This window comes from Falco peregrinus, chromosome 1 (genome assembly GCF_023634155.1).
Source record: "Falco peregrinus isolate bFalPer1 chromosome 1, bFalPer1.pri, whole genome shotgun sequence".
NCBI lineage: Eukaryota > Metazoa > Chordata > Aves > Falconiformes > Falconidae > Falco > Falco peregrinus.
In genome coordinates this window covers 41744038-41767703 of record NC_073721.1, presented here as the reverse complement: position 1 = coordinate 41767703, position 23666 = coordinate 41744038, and the positions used below count along the sequence as shown (strand labels likewise).

Below are 23666 nucleotides of genomic sequence, written 5' to 3'. Positions count from 1 at the left end.
AGTGCACAGCTCTCCCCAGTGTGTGCGCTTCCCTGCTCTTCACTGCTCACTTGCGCGCAGAGCTGCCCGACCCACGGCCGCGTTCCCCAGGACAGCACGACTGCTCGCGTCATCCTCACGCCTGTGGTCACGAGGCTGTGGGGTGTGCTGGCAGCCGGGCTGCAGAGCCACCTCAAACACCCCTCAGCAGCGTCATCAGGAGGGCTGTTACGGGAGCAGCACATGGAGCCGGTGGGAGGTTGTGGGTGTGCAGTGCGAACTGTGCACCCCCAGCCATCCAGAGGTGTGAGCCGAGGAGGGTCTGTAGCCCTGCTAGGACATGCAGGAGGTCCAGGAGCAGGCGTCACCAGCGCAGGTTTGAGGGCGGTGCAGCTGCGAGTTCAGAGCACCCCCTCCAAGGCAGGCTCCTAACCCTGCTGCTCCCATTTGCGGTGCAACGGGATTGCCCAGGTTAGTGCTGATGTCGGGCTTTGCCATTGGGAACACTTCAGCTATTTAGATTGGGACCACCATTGGGGGGGGCTAGTTAGGCCACGGGTATAAAACTAACATGAGGAAAAGAGAGATTAGGACTAATACAAAACAAGGAACAAGGTGAACCCCAACTACCTCAATTAAAATGTACTTGTTTGTATAAGTTATATAAAACCCTGTGAGGGCGGTATTCAGGCTGAAAGCCAGTAGCCAACAACACAGCAACAATATTGCTTTGCCTCTTGCGTCCACAAGCAGCAGGTTCCTTTGCCCAGCGCTGCCGCTGCCTGCCTTGCTGCGTAACTGGTGACCAAGTTCCCTTAGCAGAGAGGACTCCATGGTGTTTAAAGACTTGTGACTTCCCATTTACTTTTGCCCTAAATTCCTTTAGAAAGAGGGCTTGGTTGGTTCTCCTGATGCAGGAACATCCTTAGTCCTCCGTTAGTAGCAGTTTTCCTTTCCAGGATCCATAAATGGGCAGTTAAATCAATTTGTATCCTTGGAAAGTTTTTTATGCTCCACTGAGTCCAACCAAGCTCTTTCTTGCCAAGCAGTTTCTCTCTGTCGTGGCAGGAAAAGCTCCCTAACAGTGAGGTCTCTTGACTGACTCTGGAATAGCCTTGTAATAGAGGTGGTGGAAACCCCATCGCTTGACTCATTTACAACTGGGCTGAACGAGACATTGTAAAACATCCCATAAAGTACAATCCAGCATGGGTCACATAGTCCTGCCCAGAGTCCAAACAAGCCTTTTCCACCTCTCATGTTCCTAAGGCTGTAGATGAATCATCTGGTGTATGTTTCTGACCCTTTTTTTTTTAATGTTGAATCATTTTGCATTTTGACATCTGAGAAGCCCACAAATATCGAAGGACATACATCTCAAACATGGTGAAATGAGGGTGTTTACGTAAGGACATGCTACCCAGTGTGGGGTTTTTTATTCTCAGAGTGCATGCTATGTGCTAATCCAAGCTTGATGGCCTTCCAAATATTTTATTTTTATTTTTCCTCAGAAACTGAGCAAAAATCCCTGCACGGTTTTCCTGGGTTTGAGTGGGAGGTTATGTTGTAGGAACATGCACTTCTTTGAAAACTTGAATGACCATAGTTTGAAACTATCCTTTAGTGGGTCAGTCCAGCTGGTATTAGAAACAAAAGAAGAGCTTGCTGAAAGGTGCTTTGAGGCTTTTTTTTTGCAGCATGAACTTCCAAGACCAGTCTCAGAGTAGATCCTCTCCATCCTGCTTCTGCTGTGGTCCAAGCTAGGCAAGCATCTGCTAGAAATAGCGTAGCTATGCCTCCCATCTCAGGGGGGGAAAGGGCTTAGTCTGTGAGCTCTGAGTAATCTACGAGTCTATGAGATCTTCTGGAGTTGCTTCTAGCCCGATGTTTGTTTAATTCCTCCTTCAGATTTCTTTCATACCTCTTCCTCATCATTCCTGCTTAAACTGAAGAATGCTAATGGATTTCTCTTCTCTGAACGGCCAAACTCTTGGAGTGACTAGCCACTCGGTGTGAACTTACTGTTGTTCTTTGTTCTTGTGTTTGTCTTGGCTGTTGTTTGCAGGGAGACTTTGGCGAGGCAGGATTTCCAGGGATTGTGGGCATGTTTGGGCCAAAGGTAAGAGGCTGTCTTGTGACCAGCTGGCTTTCTAGCCTCTCTTTGCTGGAGGCGGACAATGCAATACTTGTTGCAAGGACCTTATTAACAGCTCTGCAGAAACGATTGAAATTGAATTGTGATTCCAACTTTAGTTTATTATGCATCTTCACTTGTTAAATGAGTATGCGTTTACACATGCTTTGTTGGAGCTTATTCCTGTTAAAATGGGTTGATGGTAGAGGGAAAAGGGCTGTCCTACAGACCCTGGAGCTGTTTTCCCCACCTGAATGTCTTTCAGACACTTGTACTTCCACCATCAGCCATCGCCCTGTACCTGAGACACTGATATGCATTCCTAATGTTGAGAGCCTTGATTTGAAATGTAGACTCATTTAATCAGCATATAATTTTTCTGGTGAAAGAGGACAGCTTTGTTTTCTGTAGAAAGTAAAGGGCTTGCAAAACAGGAGTGGGAAGAGAATTTTTTAAAATTTTGACCTTCCCATTCCCATATACAAGAGACAGCACCTCGGTCCTTGCAGCAGAGCTGTAAGCAGGGGCATAAACATGGGGTATGTTTATCAAGGGGACCCAGCATCTCATTTTTCTTGCAGGGCCCCCCAGGGGACCTTGGTTTCAAAGGCATTCAGGGACCACGTGGGCCGCCTGGTCTCATGGTGAGTGGTTTTTCAGTTTGTTTGGTTTCGGAGGATTTTCTTCCTTCCTCCCCCCTCTGTTGCTGTGAGGCTGCAGGGTGCTATCAGGCACACAGCCCACTCACTGTTCACCGCATGCCCAGCAGACAAGCTGTGGCCGTGGCACCACCTCTGGGCCACCAGAACGTGGCTGTAGGCAACCAAGCATGCATGGATCCCTTCTGCCTTGGGGACAGTCATGCTGCTGTGACCACTGCACAAACCACTCCAGCTACACTGAATCTTTCTGTTTCTGGAATTTCTGAGGTTTTACATGGGTTGTCATGACTGTACTCTGAGGGCTTGTATCTTTGGACTTGCATTTTGAAAGTTTTTTATTTCAGCTACAGCGAATCCTACGATCAGCAGCAAAGCGATTCAGTGTCTTTACTGAGTCTGCCATGGCAGAAGCAACCGCCAGCTCCCATGTGAGGGTTCACACATACTTTTTCTTTTCTAGGGAAAAGAAGGAATTATTGGTCCACTTGGCATTCAGGGTCCCAAGGGAAGTCCAGTAAGTATCGGTGCTTTTTTCTGCCTGTATTTTTTAGAAGAGTGCAGTGTTTGAGATCCAAGATGCTTGAGGCCAGCATAAGTAAATCCCAAGTCCTGCTGTAATGAGGGAAGCGAAACGGACTTTAAGATGAGCAGCTTGAAAGAAGTGCAGGTTTAGTCTCTGGCAGTATGTGTAGTTGCAGGGATGTTATTAGCTTAAAAGTGAGGAGCAACTCTACCTAAGTGCCAGTGTGTCAATAGATTGGCTCAGACTAGAAGACAAGAATGTTATTGCAGTTTTTCAAAAGCAAGCTGCCAGAATTTCCAAAGAACTTGGCCTGAGGGGGGACAAAAAAAAACCAGAGAAAAACACCCTCAAAAACTGATAAATGTATTAAACTGGGAAATTAAGCTCGGTTCTGGGAAGTGTTGAAAATCCCTGGCTACCCCAGAATGCCAAAGGCACTGAGCAGAGACTAAAGTTCAGGTCAGTGCTTCATAAAAGCATGAGCATGACGCTACTCAGAGCTCGGTACAGAGGCTGCTACTGGCAGAGATGAAAGCCAGTGAGATGAACTTGGACATTGCCAAAACATCCAGTAATGGCTATTTTTTTGCCTTGGGATGGGTGGACCACTATGACAACCTGGGCTGATTTGTTTAAAGATGCACTTGGGTCCTTGCAAGGGGCTTCTGGGTGGCAGCACATCCCAGCAGCACAGCTTGCTAAGTCACTGACAGCTGCCTCGTCTGCTTTAACAGGGGCCCAAGGGAGACAAGGGCAGCCGTGGAGAAGTGGTAAGTGCTGGTCTGCACACTGGGGTGCGTCCTGCGTTAAGAGGGTCCCTCTCTCTGAGCAGCTGAGTCATGCTGGGCTCCACTGTACCTGCTTGGGTTCTGGCTCAGCATGGTGGTGGCATCAGGCTCCCACAAGGGCAAGACATACACGTCTAGTCACGTATGTGCATCCACATATGCACATAAACACCCACTCTGTTGTTGAAGTTTTACGTCACCCAATGACACCACAAAAGCTAACGCTTTACCCTGTTAGCAGTGGCTGTGGCATCTCTAGGAACAAACCACAGTGAGCGGCAGCTCAGGACACCACAGGCCACCCGGGCCAGGGGCACGGACCTGTCTGGGCAGCCGGGGTGCACCCCCACAGCTGGGGGAGCAGGGCCAGGGCATGTGCTGCCCTGCTGCGCTTCCTCCGGTCCCATCCTTGAGGCAGCTCTGATGGACTTGTGCACCTGCTCATAGCTCCTTGGTGTGCTCACTGTGCAGGGGATGTGTGGGGTACGCTGGCTACGTGTTGATCATCCTCCTCGTTACCCATAATGTGGCTCTGGGTTGCTTCCTTTAGCAGCCAGTGGTTGTTCCAGTACGCAGGGCATTGGTCCAGGCGTCAGAACCCGGCACGCACAGCTAGTGCAGAAGGCTGTTTCTGTTTCATGCCTTCTTCAAACAAGACCTCTTACAAGCACATGTCCCACAGACACCAAAAGTCCCAGTGCATGTTTCTAGCAGGCCAGGGTGCTGCCTCTCTTTCTGCTTGCTCACCACTGTCCACCCCCGGGGGCACAGCAGAGGACAGGGGGCTGCGGGTACCTGAGCCCCAGGGCGAGCGTTTGCTGGTGCCGGGGCCATGAGCAGCCCTTGCCGCAGCCACCTCTCTGCTGTTGGCAGACACTGTTGGCCCACACTGCTGGCCCATGTTTTCCACTGTCCTTCCAGCACAGCACCCAGCCCTTGCACAGGCACCCTGGGAACAGCTCACAACCCTACAGAGAAATTCTGGTTTATTAATGAGCATCTTCTGACAGCTTTTGCCTTTTTTTTTCTGCAGGGTCTACAAGGTCCAAGGGTAAGTATTTGAAATCACTTTTTCTGACTAATATATTTAAATAAAACAGTTGCTTTTAGCAAATGTAAAGCTGCAGGGTAGGTAATTATGCATACAGGGAATGTGATAAGTGCCTGGGGATATGGCGTTAATGATTGTTAAGGAGCTACGGGCTGGGAACAAGGGATGCAGTATGGACCAAGTGCAGACAGATGCACCTAGAGGTGGGAGATGGATGAAGTGGGGCCACCTCCTGTCTTCTGAAAGGTTTGAGGGAAGAAGATGCTGTAAGATGTCAAAAGCCTAGAGGATTTCAACAGGGAACAGATTCAGGCTGGTGAGAACCATGAGAAATGGAAATGTAAACTGGAGGTATTTCACTAACTGATGCCACTCTGTCTTTAGGGTCCTCCAGGCCCACGAGGACACCCTGGCCCTCCGGTAAGTATATGTGGAAAGAGTTCAAAGACATTATTGAAACAAGCTAAAGTTTTTGCCAACATACTCTCCAGAGGGACTGTTCACTCACTGGAAATTAGAGCTTAGCCCCATTCCTTGTATGCAAAAACATGTGTGTGAATGGTCTAGTGTTTCTGGTGCTTTAGCCTGCACCATCTCCAAGTACTTTATAGAGACAGCATTGTTGGCTGTCTGACTCGTCTGCATTGAGGGACTCCAAGGGAAAGAGGGTTTCAAAAGGACACAATTGAGTATCTTTGCAATAGTGACTGCCCATCTTTCTGGCTGATGCACCTTTTTTGCTTTGATTTCTAGGGACCGCCAGGAATTCCAGCCTCATTTGTAAGTTGCTGTTTTCTGTATGTTTTTTAACAATGATAATAAGTCATGCAGAGCCAAGGTGCTGATGGGACACCCAGAAGGAGCTGCTGGGACCCTGGAGACACACACTTGGGTCCAGCAAGAGATGCTGTGTTAGCAGAGCAATGCTTGAATTGCAGCCCTAGACTGAGAAGCATTTGCTTGCATCAGGGTTTGTTCAGGTTCTAACAATATCAATTACCATCTCTTTCACCCCCCACTAGCAACAAGATGGCTTTGGGGCAGCTTTCCAGACACTGATCGACTCAAACACCGCACTCAAGACAGAGGTATGACAGTACTTTTGAACTCGCTGGTCCTTGCTGGAGCTGGAGGCTGGGAGCGGTCACAGCGTTGCTTGTTCTTCCTGTGTACTTAAAGTTTATACACAAAGCTCTGATTTGTCTCTGTTCTTGTGGAATACCTGGGGTTTATGCATGCAAAGATCCAGTTAAAGGATATGGGTTTGTTTATGAGGCTTCAGACCTCACGACTTTGCCAGCACTTCAGAGATGCCCTGTTCCAGGCAAGGGCTGTAGCTCGCCGGATCCCAGCCAACACAGCCTGGCTTTGACCCACTGAGTTTTCCCACAGAAAAAGCAGAAACCCTTGTGGTTACAGCACCCGGTGCCCCCCAAGGCACACCTGACTTTGCCTCCTTTTCTCTCCAGGGTTACCAACATCCAGACCTTCTCATGCTGGACCACGGAGGGGAGATCTTTAAGACTCTACACTACCTCAGCAACCTCATTCAGAGCATCAAAAGACCCCTGGGAACCAAGGAGAACCCTGCACGCATCTGTCGAGACCTCATGAACTGTGAACAGAAGATGAACGATGGTAGGAAGCCCCGAGAGTGCAAAGGCTGCATCCTCCACAGGGCTGTTCCCCATGGCCCAAACTGGTCTCCTTCCCTGGAACCAGTGATGCAGAAAACAAAACTTCCCTTTTCTCATCCACAGAAAAGGTTAGGTGTCCTTGTTAATCCCAGAATCCTCCGTTCCTTCAGGTACCTACTGGATTGACCCAAATCTTGGCTGTTCCTCGGACACCATACAGGTCATCTGCAACTTCACCAACGGCGGGCAGACGTGTCTTAGCCCCATCACCGTCTCCAAGGTACACACAGCTCAGCCCCAGCATGGCATTTCCCATACTACTATTCCAAAATATTTACGCAGGGGTGTGTTGTCCCGGGGCACTGGACGGTGACCGCTATGACACAGCACACTGGTTTCTCCTCGAGACAGAGTTGGTGTAGCTGTAACATTCAGAACTGTCCGCAGGCAGTTAAAAAATATGCCCAAGACTTATTGACTCTTGTCAAGACAAAGCAGTACGTTTCCAGCAATGTTTAGTTAACACATAACCTTAACAGAGGCCAGTAATTTTGCAAACATTCTGCTCCCAAATGCTTTGTTGAATTAACTTATGTTCAGGTCACTATTGCATTTTGTTTTCTGCCACCTGAAAAAGTGAGGTCAGCTTAAATATTTAGGTTTCCAGTGAAGTTAATGCTATAGGATTTTTCCTGAGGGAGCACCTCTACCAAAAATACCAATGACAGTACCTGGGCTCACCCGCAGATGAACTAGAAACCTCCTGCTTTGCTGCATTGCTGCTTTGCAGAAGTATGTGCTCAAAGTTTACGTTAATTTCCTCCTACTTAAGCACCTGACAGTTTGTTCTGAAAAATAAATGACCCGCCGTGTCCCCACGAAAACTTTCCAGATTGACTTGGCATCTGGCTCTTATGCACACCCTCACCCCAGCCCCGGACACGGTGCAGGGGCACTGCCAGCTGAGGCGCAGCACGCCCACCCCGCCGTCGCACCTCGCGCTGGCCCTGCCGCTGCAGCCACACGCCCCAACACCTTGTCCCCTTCACAGCTGGATTTTGACATCGGCAGAGTCCAGATGAACTTTCTCCGCCTCCTGAGCTCAGAGGTGGTGCAGCACATCACCATTCACTGCTTGAATACCTCCGTCTGGCGGGAAGGTTCCTCCGAGAAACCTTCGGAAAAAGCCGTGCGTTTCAGGGCCTGGAACGGACAGATGTTTGAGGCAGGCGGGCAGCTCAGGCCAGAAGTGGCAGCGGATGATTGCAAGGTACGTTGCTGCGGAAGAGGCGAGCGCTGGAGCGAAGTGCCCAGCTGCCCCGCTCAGGGCATGCAGCGGGCTCGAGTCCACCCGCGCCGCTTGTTCCACCAAGTCCAGGGGAGCAGGCTCCAGTCTACCGCTCTGGTTTTCCAGGATGCTATAGCAGTTCCTGTTAAGTAAACAGCCTTCAAATAGAAAGCAAAATACTAAATTCCACCATGAGATGTCACATGTAGCAGCAGTTAAGTGACAGCCACCTGTGTTTTGGGTTCACTGCAGCAGGAGCCCATGTTGGCTGATGCCATTCCAAGCTCGGGTACCATCCACTTGACCAGGATAAAGGTTCCCCAAAATGCTTTCTAAGCCTCACCCCAGACCTGCCCAGCCCAAAGGGCAGTCCCTGGTCTCACACAGGGCTTTTCAAGCTTACACCTCCTGGAACGCGTTCCTTTCCAGCAGGATTCACTCCCCAGTTAAAGAGCTTTTTCTCTGTCCCTCCTCTCTGCACAGATCAAGGATGGACGCTGGCATCAGACTCTCTTTTCGTTTCGGACACAGGACCCTCAGCAGCTGCCAATTGTCAACATCTACAACCTTCCCCCATCCGAGCCAGGAATGCAATACCACCTCGAGGTCGGCCCCGTGTGCTTCCTTTGAACAAAGCCACCGCCACGGGGCTCCAAGGCTCTGACCCCACGTCTGGCCGGTGTTTCACACGGGCTCTCCCACCTCTCTGCAGCAGGGACAGCTGGGCTGTATCTCTTGGGTCAACTCTTGCTCTAGCCTTCGGCTCAAAGTCTCAAAGAACCCGTGATCTACTGAACTCAGCAGGTTGTTGGAAGGAGGAATAACAAGGATGTAGGGGAAGCGGGTATCAGTCGGGATGTGAACAGTGAAAAGGGGTCAGGGGACTAGATGTTGCAAGCAGTTCCACACACAAAGCTTTTTTCCACGACCAAAGAAAATATTGAGAGAAACCTCAAGCAACTTGCAGCGTGTGTTTTTTTGGGTTCCCCCCACCCACCCCATTTTGTCTTACCTGGTTCCTGAGTTACCAAATGTTCTTTCCATTGAAAAGTAATTAAAAGATAGAGCTTCCCTCTCAGAGCTTGTCGCCTTCTGGATGGCCACGTGCTGCATCAGGTCTCCCAGGCGGAGCTGCAAGTTGAATCTGGCTGCTCTGTGTACCGGAAGCATTTCGATGTGCAATATTAGAAGAAACAATATATATATATTATATTATTTAAAGCAAAAAGAAAAAGAGGAAAAAAAAAAAGGAGAGAGAAAAAAAACATTCTAGGTTCCCCCTTCCATGGGTGAGTTTAATCAACATCCCTGCTCATGGGTGGTGTTAGGGTAGGGGAGAGTCCCAAAGCCAATAGGGGGGAATGGAAGGAGGAGAGGGAAAGAGATTGGTGCTAAAATCGAGAGAGAGGATGGGCTCGTCTGATTTGTTTCTACCTCTCACTGTGAAATCTCTGGTGCTCTTAAAAAAAGTGTGTTATTTTATATATATGACTTTATTTAAGGTTGTGAAGGTGCTACAGTGTCTTGCCACAGACCCAAAAAAAAGCCCACAGGACCATCTCTCTGGGAGGAGAGGAGGTTACGCTCTACAGCTAAATCCAAGAAACAGCCACCTTTAAAGGGATCCCTTCATCGCCATGGATGTCCATTGTGCACAACAACTCAAACCGTGTCCAAAATAACTTACAGGATATTTTAAAAGCAAATTTCCTTATTTTTTTCTTTCTTGTTAATCAGCACTTCACTGCTTTGGGAGGGGAGTGAGGGATGCAGCTCATCTGTAAGCATTGAGCCTCAGAGAGCTATTTTCGAGTTGGTTTGTCACGTACTTTGTGTTGCTGTAGCGGCGCTGGCCACGTCCATGCTGGCTGGTGCCTGCAGCGAGTCCCTGGTCTAAGCTCGTATTTAAACCCAGCGCCACAGTCCTCCTGCCTGGCCGCTCCGCCAAGGCTGACACGATGGTACCGTGTTCCAGAACCCAGCCGGGCTTGGAGGGGTTTTGTTTTGTTAAGTTTTGTAGAAATTTAGTCTCTATATGTAAATTTGGAGGATTTTTTTTTTTTTAAGAGGATAATTATGGTAATCTTTAATTCTATATAAGGAATAATATTGATGTAATCAGAGCTGTACTGTATCAGAAATGCTTCAGTGCCTGTTTGGAGTTTTCATGTCTCATATGGACTATGGATTTTATTTTTTGAGAAAAAAAAATTATATGTGAGTCTCTTTTTGTGTACTTTTTTTTTTTTTTAACTACTGCCTGCTGGTTGGTTTCCAACAACCATCAGAAAAGGTTAACAAGATCTGTCCCAAATACCTCACCCTCCATGCAGCCCTGCCTCTGCTCAGAAATACCTCACCCCCACCCGGGGCAGCTCACCCCAGCACCCCCAGGCCAAAAATCACCATCGCTCATCAGGCTTGCTGCCTTCCCCTGCGCACACTCCCACGCTCCTGGTTTCGCCCTCTCTCATCCTCTCACCATCAGTTTTCCATGTTTTCTCAAGACTGGAGTTACCGTTTGTTCTCGTTAAAGTTTTTCTTCCTTCTCTACTTCTTTTATTCCTTTTTTTTTTTTTCTTTTTTACTTTAAATAAATATTTAAAACTGAGGCAATGAAATGGGACTGGTTTGGGTCTTTTGCTTCTTCATGGGAAACTAAGTGGACAAGAGGTGCAGCAATACCCCGCTGCTTGGGGATGCCGGTGTTGGTGTGAGACACCCCCCCAGCCCAGAGCCCCTCCAGGTGAGCCAGGGACCCCAACCCCCAGCCCAAAACCCTTCCTCGGCATGACCTGCCCACCCCTCAGCACAATGATTCCAATGCTCGATGAATGACGAGGCTGGGATTCTGGTGCCTCCCTGCTCCTGCGCGGCGCCACGCTCACCCACTGCCATCGGCGCAGTGCTGGGGAGCAAGAGGAAAAGAAAAAAACAAAAAATTTAAAAAAGGGGGAGGAAAGAGCCGAGCTGATTTTTTATTCATTGCTGAAACCCAAATCACATCTCAGTTGCTCCAAGCTGACTTTGAAACCCAACATCTCCTTGCTAAGGAGGTCACCTGGCCCCAGCCCCAGGCTAGATGGCGGTGGCTGTCCCTGGTGCCACCGGCAGCACGTTGGAGATGGCAGCAAAGCCAGGGAAGGGGACACAGGTGACCGCCCCACACCCCATTACACCACGCACGGGAGCTGCCCTGGCCGATCCCGGGTTGCGTCAGGAGTGCGGGAAGGGGCCACACTGTGTTTGCTCACCTGGGGCTGCACCCCTTCCCGGCAGCACGCTGGGACCCCCGGCACAGGGGGGGCTGCGTGATGGCACCAGCCCAGCTTTGGCAGCGCAGTAAAACCTGGCTCGGTTGGGGCTGACTCTCGCTCGTGTGAGCCTGCTGCTCCTGAAACAGGTTGCTTGTAGTCAGGGGAAAAGCAAACACAGTTAATAAATCAATCAATGCATTTAATTACGAGGCCAAAGTTAGAGGGGAGAGAAGACACTGTTAAATAGAGAGACTCTGCATTTAAAGAAGCTCTAATTTATTTTGTTAAAAGCCTGAGTCCACTGCACTGGTGTTTCCCCTGCCTCATACCACACACCACTCCACCACCCACCCCAGGAATTATTAAACAAGTCCTTGTCTCTACTAGCTATTGTAGATTACGTACGATAATCAGCTATGTATGGTATCGGCATCCACAGCCTAAAGGCCACTTCATCACCACTTCATCACTGGGCTAAGATAAGCCACGAGCACCAAAGGCTGCCAGCACACAAAAGGGAGCACAGCAGGAAAGGGGGACAACACACACACACACACACACTGCCCCCACCTCCCCAGATTTCATGGATGAAGGGTCCCACTGAGCTGCTCAGACAGCAAGGCTGGGCCGCAGCACCACGGGTGAGAGGAAGGCGATGGTGGGTGGGTGGGCGCAGCTTGTCATCAGAGCACAGAATGGGTTGGGTTGGGAGGGACCTTCAACGGCCACCTAGCCCACCCCCTGCAGTGAGCAGGGACACCTTCACCTAGACCAGGCTGCTCAGCGCCACGTCCAACCCAAGCCTGAATGTTTCCAGGAATGGGGCATCCACCACCTCTCTGGGCAGCCTGTCCCAGCACTGCTTTATATCTAGTCTGACTCTGCCCTCTTTTACTTTAAAACCATTCCCCCTTGTCACGTCACTACAGGCTCTGCTGAAAAGTCAGTTTTCTTGTAAGTCCCCTCCAAGCACTGGGAGGCTGCTCTAAGGTCTCCCTGGAGCCATCTCTGCTCCAGGCTGAACAGCCCCAGCCCTCGGGTGGGTTTTGTGGCCCCTGGCCCCGCTCCAGCAGGTCCCTGCCTTTCCTGTGCTGAGGGCTCCCAGCTTGCAAGGGGCCAAATCCTGCTGCGGACACCGAACTGCAGCACCAGGTCCCAGCCCCAGCAGCACCCACGCGGTGCCCCCACATGAGAGCACACGTGTGCCCAGTGCCAGCCCTGTGCCCAGCAAAGAGTGAGGCCGGTGCCCACCCAAAGCCTGCACAGCCCCAGCCAAGCCATGGCCAGGGGATTTCTTTGCCCTGGGGAGGAAAGCCACATCCAGGTGCCATTGGATGCCCCCGAGGCCACCAAACACACCTGGAGCCAGCCAGGTGCTTCGCCAGGCACCCACAAAATTAACTGCAGTTTCCGAGAACAAAAGCCTGTACTGGTGAAACATGGGGTTGCAGTTTGGGGTTGGTTTTTTTTTTCTTTCCTGCTGGAGAAATCCAAGCTTTTGCAAGTTGAATTTCCTCCACCTGCTATTGCTTCACGCCTGAGCAAACAGCCCAGCCACTGAACAAGCACAGCAGGGCTGGCGACGCCCAGCTTTGCCGGCGGCCGTATATAAGGGACGGAGCTGAGCAACAGCCCATCATAGCAGGAGCTTCCTCCTGGCCGACCCAGCAATGCTGGCCACCCTCACCCTCCTCCTGGGGCTGCCGCTCACCCTTGCCACCGAGCCCCCCACCTGCGCCCCGCTCGTCCCGGTCACCTTCGACAACTCCACCATCCCTGGGGTAAGCCCTGCCCTCAGCCCATCCTCTCCTTTCCCATTGGCATCTCCAGCCCTTACGGGTCCAGGAAGAGGCTACGAACCCAGTCGGCAGCTCAGCGCCGATCTCGCTGCCTCCCTGTGCCTATTTTCCTAACAAAACCCAAGCCTGCTGGCAGGGCCATGGGGAAGGGGTGAAGCCGTGCAGCTCTGCACCCATAATCTCACAAGCAGGCGCTTTCGGAGGGCTCCCTCTTCCATGCCCCGTGCAAATGGGGCTGTCAGCTCCGCCCTGGTGCTTTGCCGCTATTTTAAGCCCTTCATGTGATGGGGACTCGGGTCACAGTCTCCATCTGCAAAACCCTTCACTGCATAAACAGTATTTAGTCCCTTGGGGATGTTTAACGGGAGGAAAGTGAACGAGAGCCAGGCGCAGAGCAGGAGGAACGCCACCACAGAAACTAGCTGGCCATCCTGGGAGCTGGAGCGTCGCTGTAGTGGGGAGGGGACAAAGCCAGGAGCCCCTCACCCAGCCCGGCTCCTGCCCAGGGTGTTCATGGCCACAGGACAGTAGGGCACAGCGTCTGCTTTCACTCATGTCGTGGCCATGGGTGAACACAGCCTGGCCCCCCCCCAACCCTTTCCTACTCTGCTCCTCTCTGCAGCTCCTGGGACACTGGATCTACATTTCTGGTGCCTCCAGGTACCCGCCTCACCTGGCAGAGCTGAAAGCGCTGAAACACGCGAGTTTTTCCATCTTCCCCAGCAGCCATGAGGATGAGCTCAATACCATCGAAGTCCTGAGACTGTAAGGATGAGGCTTCACCCCCTCACTCAGCTTCCCCATCCCCGGGGGCATTTCCACCCGCTGGTGCCAACCTCCGGGCTGAGGCACCCTCACAAATCTGGGGCTGCAACGCGGCGGCTATGCCAAATTTATTTCAGCTGTGCAGCCTGGCTCAAGTTCTGAATCCCTTGGGTTTGGTTGGGGCAGTCTGGGGGGATGGGGGGCGCGGATATTTGCCCCATCTGACCTCTCTGCCCCGCAGGAACGAGACGTGCGTGGTGAAGAACGTCAGCAAGATCCACGTCTTTTGGCACAACTCCACCCTGATGCACGGTAATACCGCAGCTGCAGCGCCGGGGGGGAACCGCAGCTGCACCTTGCACCCTCCCACCTCCATCCCCCGGTACTGGGCACCCTGCGCCCCCGGCACCCAGCCCTTTTACACCTGAATGCATGGCTGGAGGAAGGGGGGAGGGAGGAATTTCTTCTGCTCCATGCAATGGATATGGCAGCGTGTAGGACCAGACTGGTCCCCACTGGGATGGGTGCCCTGGGGACGAGCAGCCCCCACCACACTGCCAGCTCTGCCCCAGCTGCACCCTGGCCCCAAGCGACCCTCGCTAACAGAGGACTCTGTTCTCCTTGTACCTTCCAGTTGATGACCAGACGGTTTCCATAGCCAAAGTGATCCAAAGTGACAAAGACCTGCTGATCCTGAAGCACATCAGCAATGACTTCACGAGCCTGAGCCTGTCGGGTGAGCGGGTGCTGTCCTGATTTGTGGGGTCTGTCCCTGCCTGGGGACACCCTGAGGGCATCCCCAGCCCTCGCAGGCAGGGCACAAAGCCCCTTCTGCCCCCCCACAGAGGGGAAAGGTGGGGGTGGGCAGGCAGCATGCTCCCTGTCCACATTATGGGCACCACCAAGGAGCAAAGCACCCCCTAAAACTCCCTTCTCTCCCCACCCCCACCCACCCCGCCGCCTCCCCTTCTTTTACTGCCCCATTTCTCTGACAGCCCGGACACCCAACGTGAGCAAGGAGCACCTGGAGGAGTTCAAAGCCCAGCTGCACTGCCTGGGCTTCACAGAGGAGGAGATTTTCTCCACTTCTGAAAAGGTACGAACCGCTCCCCACAGCGGGCCAGCCCCTGCCCCTGCTGGGATGGGGCTCCGGCGGGGGTGTAAGGTGGGTGCCCCCCATGGCTGTCCCTCTCCCCCGCGAGCATCCACCTCGGCTGATCCTGCTCTCGGTGACAGAGCACCGACAGCCACCCTCCCCATCTCCCGCAGGATGCCTGTCCCGGTGAGGAGACGGGCGAAGGCAACACGGATCCACAGCCGGAGTAACCCCCACGGGCTGGGTCAGCCACTCCATCCTCATCCTCATCCTCCTCCTCCAGCCCCTCCACAGGGAACTCCCTGTCCACAGCCCCGGCTGGGCTCAGCACAGCCTCAGGACTCGCTGTTGAGGTTTTGGCCTTTCCTTGCAAGTGAAACGCTCAGTTTCCCTGTTTTTGCCCAGACCTGAAATAAATGCCTGTGTTACAACCGCCTGCCGCTCCTGCTGCATCCCCCCCAGGACCGCTGGCAGGACCCCTCCTGCCTGCCCTGCCCACAATGCTGCATCTCCAAAACCCCTGAGAGCCGTGAAAAGCCCCAGATGAAACCCCCCAGGTTCAAGCTCCCACCAGCTCCGCGGTGGCACCGGCACCTCCCTGCCACCCCACCCGGCAGGTCCCCTCCAGCCACGGAGCATCAGGAGTTGAGTACCCCCCCCACCAGCCCTGACCCCACATAAACCTGCCAACCACCTCGGGTCGTCCCGTCCCCCCCCATGACTCAAACCAGCCAAGGTGCTTTTAGCACCTGAATATCCCACCCGAAATTTTCAAGCCCACGGCAGGGGCTTGTGCAGGGATCACAGCCAGGTGGGGTAAGACAGGGTGGCATCGTGCCTTCCCTGGGTGTCTCTGAGCCAGGAAAGGGGGAAAGGATGGACACACCATCCCCCAGGGCCACGCCGAGGGATGCGGGGAAGCTCTGCTACCAGAGGGGAAAAGGAAAATAGAAATAAAGCCAGAAAAAGGCAGAAAAGCCCCGGCAGCATAGGGACAGCAGCAGGACAGAGGGTCAAGGAGCTGCCACAGGGGATGCATCCAGCAGGACAGAGGTGACCTCCTGGGGCCCTTCAGCCCATCTCTGTGGCCAGTTTTGGCAAGGACAGTAAAAATACCTGCCCTTCTCTTTGAAGGCCCCTGGGCTTTGCCCAAGGTGCAGGGAGGGCTGCAGCCCAGCCACTGCACCATGCTTCATCAGCGGAGCAAGAGGCAGCTACAATGGCTGCTCACAGGGGAAAAATAGGCTAATTTAGGGCAGATTCAAGTCTTAAATGCAGCAAGTGCATTGCCCTGTCACCTCTGGCCACGCCAACTGCCCACAGCTCCGGACACTCAGCACCAGTGGCCCCAGCCAAGGCCAGGGCCAGCACCGGGGTCAGCACGGGGCACGCGGCTCCTCTCTGGCCTGAGTGGTGCTGGTTGCACCAAGGGTGTGGGGCCAGCAGCCCCCGGCAGTCCCATGCCCCCCCGCAGGGCTGCAAGAGCAAACAGCTGAGCGAGCGCGTCAGCCTGCCCCAGCTTCACTCGCTGCCCACTGCTGCAGCCATGGCCACGGCCACCATCGCTGCCGTCCTCGGCCTCACGGCACTGCTGCCCACAGCCTCCTTCCCCTGCGGAGCCCTGCGCCCTGACAACACCACAGCGCCAAAGGTAGGAGAGACCCGAGCCCCGGGGGTCTTCCCCGCTCCTGCAACGAGCCCGTGGGTGCTCTGCTGAGCCTCACTGACCCCTGGGAAACGGGGGAACCCCCCTCGTCCCCCTGGCACACGTGCTGAGGCACCCTCAGCAAAACATCTGCAACAAATGGAAATCTTTGCTTTCCAAACCAGCCCAAATTACCCAGTTTTCTCACAGCCCCCAAGCCAGTGCCAAAGGTCACCCTGGAACAAGGGGGGCTGGCTGGGTATTTTTTGGTGCAAATCCCCCACAGCAGCACAGGGCTGTCCTGACCATGCCCCACAGCCAACACCAGCACCATTCCCCAGTCCCCAGCTCCACCATTCCCCCTCGGCCACACATTTCTACAGGTTTCACTTTGTTGCTGGTGTGGCGCAAGAGGGAGAGCTAGCTCCGGCTTGAGGTCAAAACCAACCGTTTTGCCACGGGGAGGGTGGAAATCTCTTCCCCAAAGCTCCCCCTGCAAACCCAAAAGCTCTCGCCACCCTGCCCCTCTCTCCCCACAGCTGCTGGGGATGTGGCTGTACGTGGCCGGGGCCGCTCAGCTGCCCCAGCACCTCCTGGAGATGCTGCTCATCGACCACGGCCACCTCTGCGTGGAGCCCCGCACCAGCGAGCAGGAGCTGCTCATCACCCAGCACCTAGCTGTGTAAGGTGCCCCCCCGGGTCTCTGCCCCCCACACACAGACCCCCACACACAGGCTGCAGCCATTTCAGCACAAGGTACGGGCACGCTTTCAGTTAGTCTCTGCAGGGAGGGTCACTCCTGGCCACTCTGTGCACGCTCTCCCATCTCCTCTCTTCCTCGCCCTCTTTATCCATTTATTTATGTCAACAGCCCGCACGGTCAGGCAGATTTTGCAGGGCACAGAGGTCACACAGGGGCTGAGCCCTGTGGGCACAGAGGACATGGGTGAGGGGGGGTCTCTCCAAGGCCCCTGCAAACTCCACCAGGCACCGAAAGTTTCTTCCCCCCATGGTCAGGCTTTAAGGGGATGAGTTTTTCCATGCCGATGCAGGCAACTCTGTAGTTTCAGTTATTCTGGGGTGGAAAAGGTCTCACCAGCAAGGAGCAGGGCAAGGGCAAGGCTGAGACCCCGAGCTGCAGGTGGAGGTCAGACAAACACACAGGAGAAATGGCTCAACTTCAGCAGCGGGAGCAGCTCGCCCAGCCGCAGAGCCGGCGGGTGCCCATGGGGGGCTGGGGCTTTGCCAGTCCTTTCCAGTCCATGGCAGGGGGTCTCCTGTTCCCCTTCCCTGCATCACCCCCTTCCCCTCTCTCTCTCCAGGGGGGACCAATGTCTCACCAACAACTCCACCTACTTCGAAACCACGGCCGATAACACCACGCTGGTGAGGCACGGTGAGCAGCGCCTGCGGGGTTATCACCCAGTCCATTTTTTGGATGGGCTGAGACACGCAAAGGGGCCGTATCCATGTTTTACATTGTCTGGTGTGTTTATTCCCCCATCATTTTGTCTGTTTGAAGCCTCGGTGGGCTCCACGCAGCCCCCCAGGGCCAGGGCACCCCAGGATCGCTGCCCTGCCATGTTGAGCCCTATGAAGCAATGCAGTGCTGGGGTCAGGGAGCAAACCCGCTCCCATCCCCACAGGAGAAAACCACCTTGTTTGTAAAGTTATTTCCTCAGGGAAAGGAGGGGAACGTTTACAGCAGGTTTCAGCGAATTAATGAAGCCTCACATTCAGAATTGTTTCCTCCTCCCTGTAGAAATGGGGTGGGAATTGCAAACCCCAAGACAGTTAGCACTGGCCCAGCCAGGACGGCACTGCCATGAGCGGGGACAGCTTCCCCCCAGTTTTGCAGCCCCCCAAGCTGCCAGACCAGGCACTCGGGGCTGGGCAGACCCACCCACACCCCCAGCAGCAGCAAGCCATGCCACCCAGCATTGCAACGGCAGGGTGGGAACTGAGCAACTTTGGATCCTCTGCACCCCAGACCCACATGTCAGAAATACAATTCAAATAAACCAAGAGCTCAACAGCTCGCCCTACATCAGGACATCTGTCCTCACCCACTGCTAAGGGCCGGATCCCGGGGGCTGCTGGCATTGCCCACACCTGGGCTGCAGTTTAGCACTGCTGCAGCACTGAAATCTGAATGTTACGGCTCTTCCCAACCCCAACGCTGTTCTCTCAAAGCCAAGACCCAGCAAACCGTGGGGATGCTGATGAACTTCAGTTCTGAAGATGTTTTACTCATCCAGTACCAACTGCAGAGGGAAAGGACGTATTTGGGACTGTATCTCTACGGTATGCAAACTCCATCCTAAAGTAACTTAAAGTTATTGTGGGAAACCAAAACACACTCATAGTTATCAGCTAAAACCACACAGCAGCTTGGTTTCACCAAGAGTCAGTGATTTCCCCAAGATCGCTGTCCCGGGGTCACAGGAATACTTACAAATCCCATTAAAACCAAAATCTCTTGGTAGAGCGGAAAGCACAAGTTAAGGACAAAACCCACTCACGACATAAACATTCAAAGAACAGGAAGCAAATACAATTCAGCATTGATACCATTGTAAAATCTCAATATTTTCAACCCAACCGTAGTTTTTTGGTATTTACCTCCCCAGGGCAGAGCACGTGGTGTTGCAGTACCAGCAGAGGCAAAGCCGATCAGATCTACCCACAACCCTGTAAAGCAGCACCTTAGCCCTTGAGCTTCCCAGTGCTCCCCCGAGCCCCACGACGGTGGCTTAAGAGAGTTTGAAGACACATAGAAAAAAGCCCCGGCGCCCGACTCGTCCCTCACCATGCCCCAGGACTATCAGGCTGTCCCGCAGCCCCCCACAGCAGCCAGGGACAGAGCTGGTTGGGGAGGGGGTTACAAAAAGCGATGCCCAAGGTTGGTTTTGTTCAGGTGTGTGCGCCAGGGGGGTGAGAGACCCTGGCAGAGAGCAGGTGGGTGGGAGCACTGGGGAGGGAGGCGGGCAGGGCAGGGATGCGGCACGAAGGGCCGTGCCAAGGCCACCGATCCCTGTTTAACACCTGGAAAATGCTTCTCCTTTTCCAGCCCGAAACCTGAGCGTGAGCACAGCCCACCGGGAAGAGTTCCAGCGCCACGCCACCTGCCTGGGGCTGAGAGAGGAGGCAGTCGTGTATGCGCCGTGGAAAACGGTATGTGGCTGTCACGTGTGGGCGAGGGCTGGCAGAGCTGCCGCAGCCCCCACCCCGGGCAGGGGTGCCAAGACCCCGGGCAGGGGTGCCAAGACCCCGGGCAGGGGTGCCAAGACCCCGGGCAGGGGTGCCAAGACCCCGGGCTGCAGCTCCAGCCACCAAAACAGGGTCTTGGAGAGACATTTTTGAGGTGATGGAAATAATTTCAGGACTAAATAAATGCAGGTTTGCTTTGACAATGACAGTGGTTTAAAACAACAACCCTGTTCCCCCAGATATGCGACTCCCCAAAGGAAATACCTGCACCTGAGCATCTCCGGGGCAAACCTGCTAACTGCCTGCCCCCCTACCAGGGGGAGATAGCCAAAGCACAGGACTTTTTCTCTGAAATTCTTGATTTTGCCCACCTACCCCCCCCCCTCAGAGGGCCAGCTGCCCCCAGCAAGGGGCAAGAGGGGCCGGAGCCCTGGGGCGCTGCATGGCCGTGCTTCAGCCCAAGCTACAACCAGACTCCTAAGAACCTCGGCTTGTTTTCAGGTTGGGATTTGCTTGTCTGGCACCCCGAGGTGCTTTGTGATGAGCGGGGTCCCAGCCTGGATAGCTGGAAGTGCAGGAAGATCACACAAGCCAGTCCCCCCCTGCCCCAGCGAGGGGTGTCCAGCACAGAGGCTCCTTTTGAGCTGGGGTCCCACCCTGAGCTCCTGGCCCCACCAGACATCAGGAAAGAGGCAACACCACCCACTCCAACAAAACCAGCCTTTTTCTTTTCATTTTTCCATTGACACATTAACCAGATGCAGCACTAACCTCTGCCACCTGATTTAGGACATTCTATCCTGAAAATGACCCTGGCCCCAGGGCAGCATGGCCAGGCTTCCTCTTGCAAAGCAGAGGTGAAAAATGTCTTACCTTCCCATCCCGTCCTGGCTGCCTCCTCATCCACATCAGGAGGCTCGGAGCTTCCAGAGATGCCCAAAACCCCAGTCCGAGCAGCTTGGCCAAACCCAACGTAGCCCCCAACACCCCCCTGAGCCCCACGATGCTGCATTTAGGACCACCCTGGCCAGGTTCAGGGAGCCAAGGAGGAGCACAGGGGCAGGTTGAAGCCCCCGTGGTGGGGCAGGGGCAGGGCTCCTCTCTTCATTAGGCAACAAGCAGCACCTGGGAGGCAGGGCCCAGCTCTCCCTAATTAGCAGCAAGCACCTGCTGACCCAGGGGGTTGCAGAGGTGTCTGGATCACATTTAAATATGGGCACGGTGAGTGCAGTTCAGAGAACAGTAAGGTGAGAGTAATAAGCCAGAAATGTGTGTTCTTACATGCTCTGGGACAATTGCTGTTGGCAGAGAAGGGGTCTTTGCCTGGCCAAGAGGCAGGACATATCCGAGGAGTAAAATGAAACTGATTAAATGAATGCAGAAAAGATTTTTGGGGACGTTTAACATCAGGCTGAAGGAGATGGATGTGAACAGAGCACCAGAGCAGAGAGTCGTGTGTACCCTGCATCAGCTCAAGGCAGTAAGTAGCAGAACTTAAACCATGCTGATTCCACGTACCTGGGTAGCACCAGCTTCTTACTTATTTCTCAGAAAGTTTGAATCCCTCTTTCCTGCAGAGCCCACTTACTGAGTGCCCAGCACAGCACAGCTTTGCCTCCTTCCCTTGTTACGGCACAGGTGTGGGAAATGGCAGCAGCAGCAGCTCAGCACCTGGGCCAGACCTTCTGCGACTGGGGCAGCGCAGGGAAGCCCGTAGCTTCTCTAGTCCCTCTTAGACTTACAATCAGATAAAAAGGAAATGAAAAATACTTCTTGCTTCAGTAAATTCTCTCCTGCTGGTGCACTGGCCATTTCACTTACCCTGTTATTGTTGTTTTGGAAGGAGCTGTGTCAAACGAAAGAAATCGAAGGAAACAGCCCATGCACGGAGCCCATGGCTGCTGTCACAGCATCGCCTCCTCCGGGTACCCACCCACCTGGGAGCGAGGGTAACTGATGCCATGTTACACAATAAATGTTTTCTTCAAATCTGGTGCTTTTCTTGCCGAGGTGTTGGAGAGCAGGGGTTCTGAAGAGATCAGCAGGGCTTGCAAAAAGAAACTGCACACCGCATACACCTTGTGGGCCATTCAACTGGGAGTTGAGAAAAGTCAAGTCTTAAGCAATCAGGGATGCGAGACAAGGTGACACGTGGAAGTTTTTTCGGCACTGACTCAGTTCACTCAGCTTCACACTAAGGTTGCACACGAGCTCTACTAAAAAAGCAGTATTAAATGAAGCAGTAATAGAGGCTAACCAGGAGAGGGCAATCATTAACTATTGTAAATGAGCGCACCAAGCATTTGGTGAGTAACGAGTAAACAGAAGGCTGGAAACATCTTTAACTGTAGTCTGGAGAGGAGGAGGGTGCTTAGCTAGGAGCTGCCACCCAATCCTCCTGGCAGCAGCTCGACTGCCAGAAGCAGCCCAGCTGGGGCAGGTGTTCTTGCCCAAAGCCTTCGGATAGGGCGAGCGCTCCCTGGTAGTGTTCGTCCACAGCAAGGTTGGCAACACAGTATGGTAATGACAAATTACCCTCCTGCCAGAGAGGGAAGGGGTGCTAACCAACCCAGGCTGGCTTTTACTTCCCCAGAGAAAAAGGGTGTATTTCCTCATTTCCCCAATAAGCCCAGCACCCCAGAGGCGAGAAGGTTCAAGTGCCAGGATTCGCATGGACTCTCCGTGCCTCTGGCACTACCACCCCTGCACTGTCAGGCATCTCACACATCCCTTATCACGCCCCCAGCCCCAAAGGGAGGAAAGCACTGTCACTCTGTTTGTGAAAACAGGGAGAGTTTACCAAAAAAAAGACTGCTTTTGCTGCGTGTCTGGAAAGTAATTCAGCCTCAGCTCTAACCTAGTAATTAAGCACTGAAAATATCTCTCTTCCTTTATAAGGAAGAAAAGGAGAGAAGCTGGAGGGAACACAGCGAGGAAGGGTGCCCTGCTCCTCCCGCTGGGCAGCACCAGGGTGCCCTGGCCCCACAGAGCAGCGATTACGGGGCAGCATTTCAGTGCCCAGCCTTTGCCTGATCGCTGTAGCAAAAATGAATTTTACAAGGCCAAGTACAGCCGATTCCCCCCAGGTCTCAGGGCGCAGGTACCCGGCCAGCCCTTGCTTCAGACACCTTTGTCAGCTTGTGACACAAAACGTAACGCCCTGCCTCAAGCAGCGCAACAGCTAAAGGGCAGGCGAGGGCAGCGGGCGAGCGACGCCAGCAGCTGTCAGCGCTGCCATCCAAGGGGCACTGATAAGCGTCTCAGCTGACTGAAGCAGACACCGCTGGAAAGCGGCAGCTCAGATTACCCAGGACCGAGACTTTATGAGCAGATTTATGGCTGAATAAAAGCCTTGAATTGCAGTCAGGGACTTAAGGAACCAGCAGACCTGGTCTGGCCCTGCAGCAAGTTTTATTAACCAAATCAGAGGCTACTGGCACCACCAGCTCTGGCTCCTGAATGACCTTCAAGAATAGCTCCTGGTTGGATATTTTATTTAAGAAAGGAATTGTACAAAGCCTTTATTTTGAAAACCCTATAATATAAGCCAGGTTCCTTCGAGGGCATAATTGAATGGCAGAGCTTCCAGCTTTCCTGTGAAACTCGCTTCTCTGAACAGAGTTATGGATACTGCACAGATGAGCAAAGTCCAGCAGCACTCAGACAGGTTAACAGAATCCAAACGTCCCTGACTCATCACCATCATCACTAACCTTGACCTCAGCTTTGCTGGTTTTGCCTTTTAAGAAGAATTCTGTTCTCCCAGGTCCACATAGGGATGATCCTTCCCAGTGCCAGCATCTTTGGTGATAATCATCCCAAGAACAGTCTG

The 23666-nt window shown here is 53.3% G+C and overlaps 3 protein-coding genes across 3 annotated transcripts in view; all 3 read left to right on the top strand.

The window, feature by feature from the left end:
• COL27A1 (collagen type XXVII alpha 1 chain) overlaps window positions 1–10677 on the top strand; it is a 158977-nt gene extending 148300 nt beyond the window's left edge. The window contains 12 exon segments of the mRNA XM_027778196.2: window positions 2045–2098; window positions 2695–2757; window positions 3236–3289; window positions 4033–4068; window positions 5120–5137; window positions 5522–5557; window positions 5891–5917; window positions 6160–6225; window positions 6607–6775; window positions 6945–7054; window positions 7826–8044; window positions 8546–10677. Of these exon segments, the coding sequence (XP_027633997.2) occupies window positions 2045–2098; window positions 2695–2757; window positions 3236–3289; window positions 4033–4068; window positions 5120–5137; window positions 5522–5557; window positions 5891–5917; window positions 6160–6225; window positions 6607–6775; window positions 6945–7054; window positions 7826–8044; window positions 8546–8692 (999 nt within the window). The 3' untranslated portion in view covers window positions 8693–10677.
• Window positions 10678–12940: 2263 nt separating this feature from the next.
• On the top strand, window positions 12941–15412 carry LOC101923449 (alpha-1-acid glycoprotein 1). The gene is made up of 6 exons (XM_005231396.4): window positions 12941–13100; window positions 13741–13883; window positions 14125–14195; window positions 14518–14619; window positions 14879–14979; window positions 15153–15412. Exons 1-6 carry the CDS (start codon window positions 12990–12992, stop codon window positions 15207–15209), a joined length of 585 nt encoding a protein of 194 aa, XP_005231453.1. The 5' UTR covers window positions 12941–12989; the 3' UTR covers window positions 15210–15412.
• Window positions 15413–15499: 87 nt separating this feature from the next.
• LOC101918080 (alpha-1-acid glycoprotein-like) lies at window positions 15500–21823 on the top strand. The gene is made up of 6 exons (XM_005231283.3): window positions 15500–16630; window positions 17164–17306; window positions 17947–18020; window positions 18818–18928; window positions 19695–19798; window positions 21678–21823. Exons 1-6 carry the CDS (start codon window positions 16526–16528, stop codon window positions 21789–21791), a joined length of 651 nt encoding a protein of 216 aa, XP_005231340.1. The 5' UTR covers window positions 15500–16525; the 3' UTR covers window positions 21792–21823.
• The last annotated feature ends 1843 nt before the right edge of the window (window positions 21824–23666 follow it).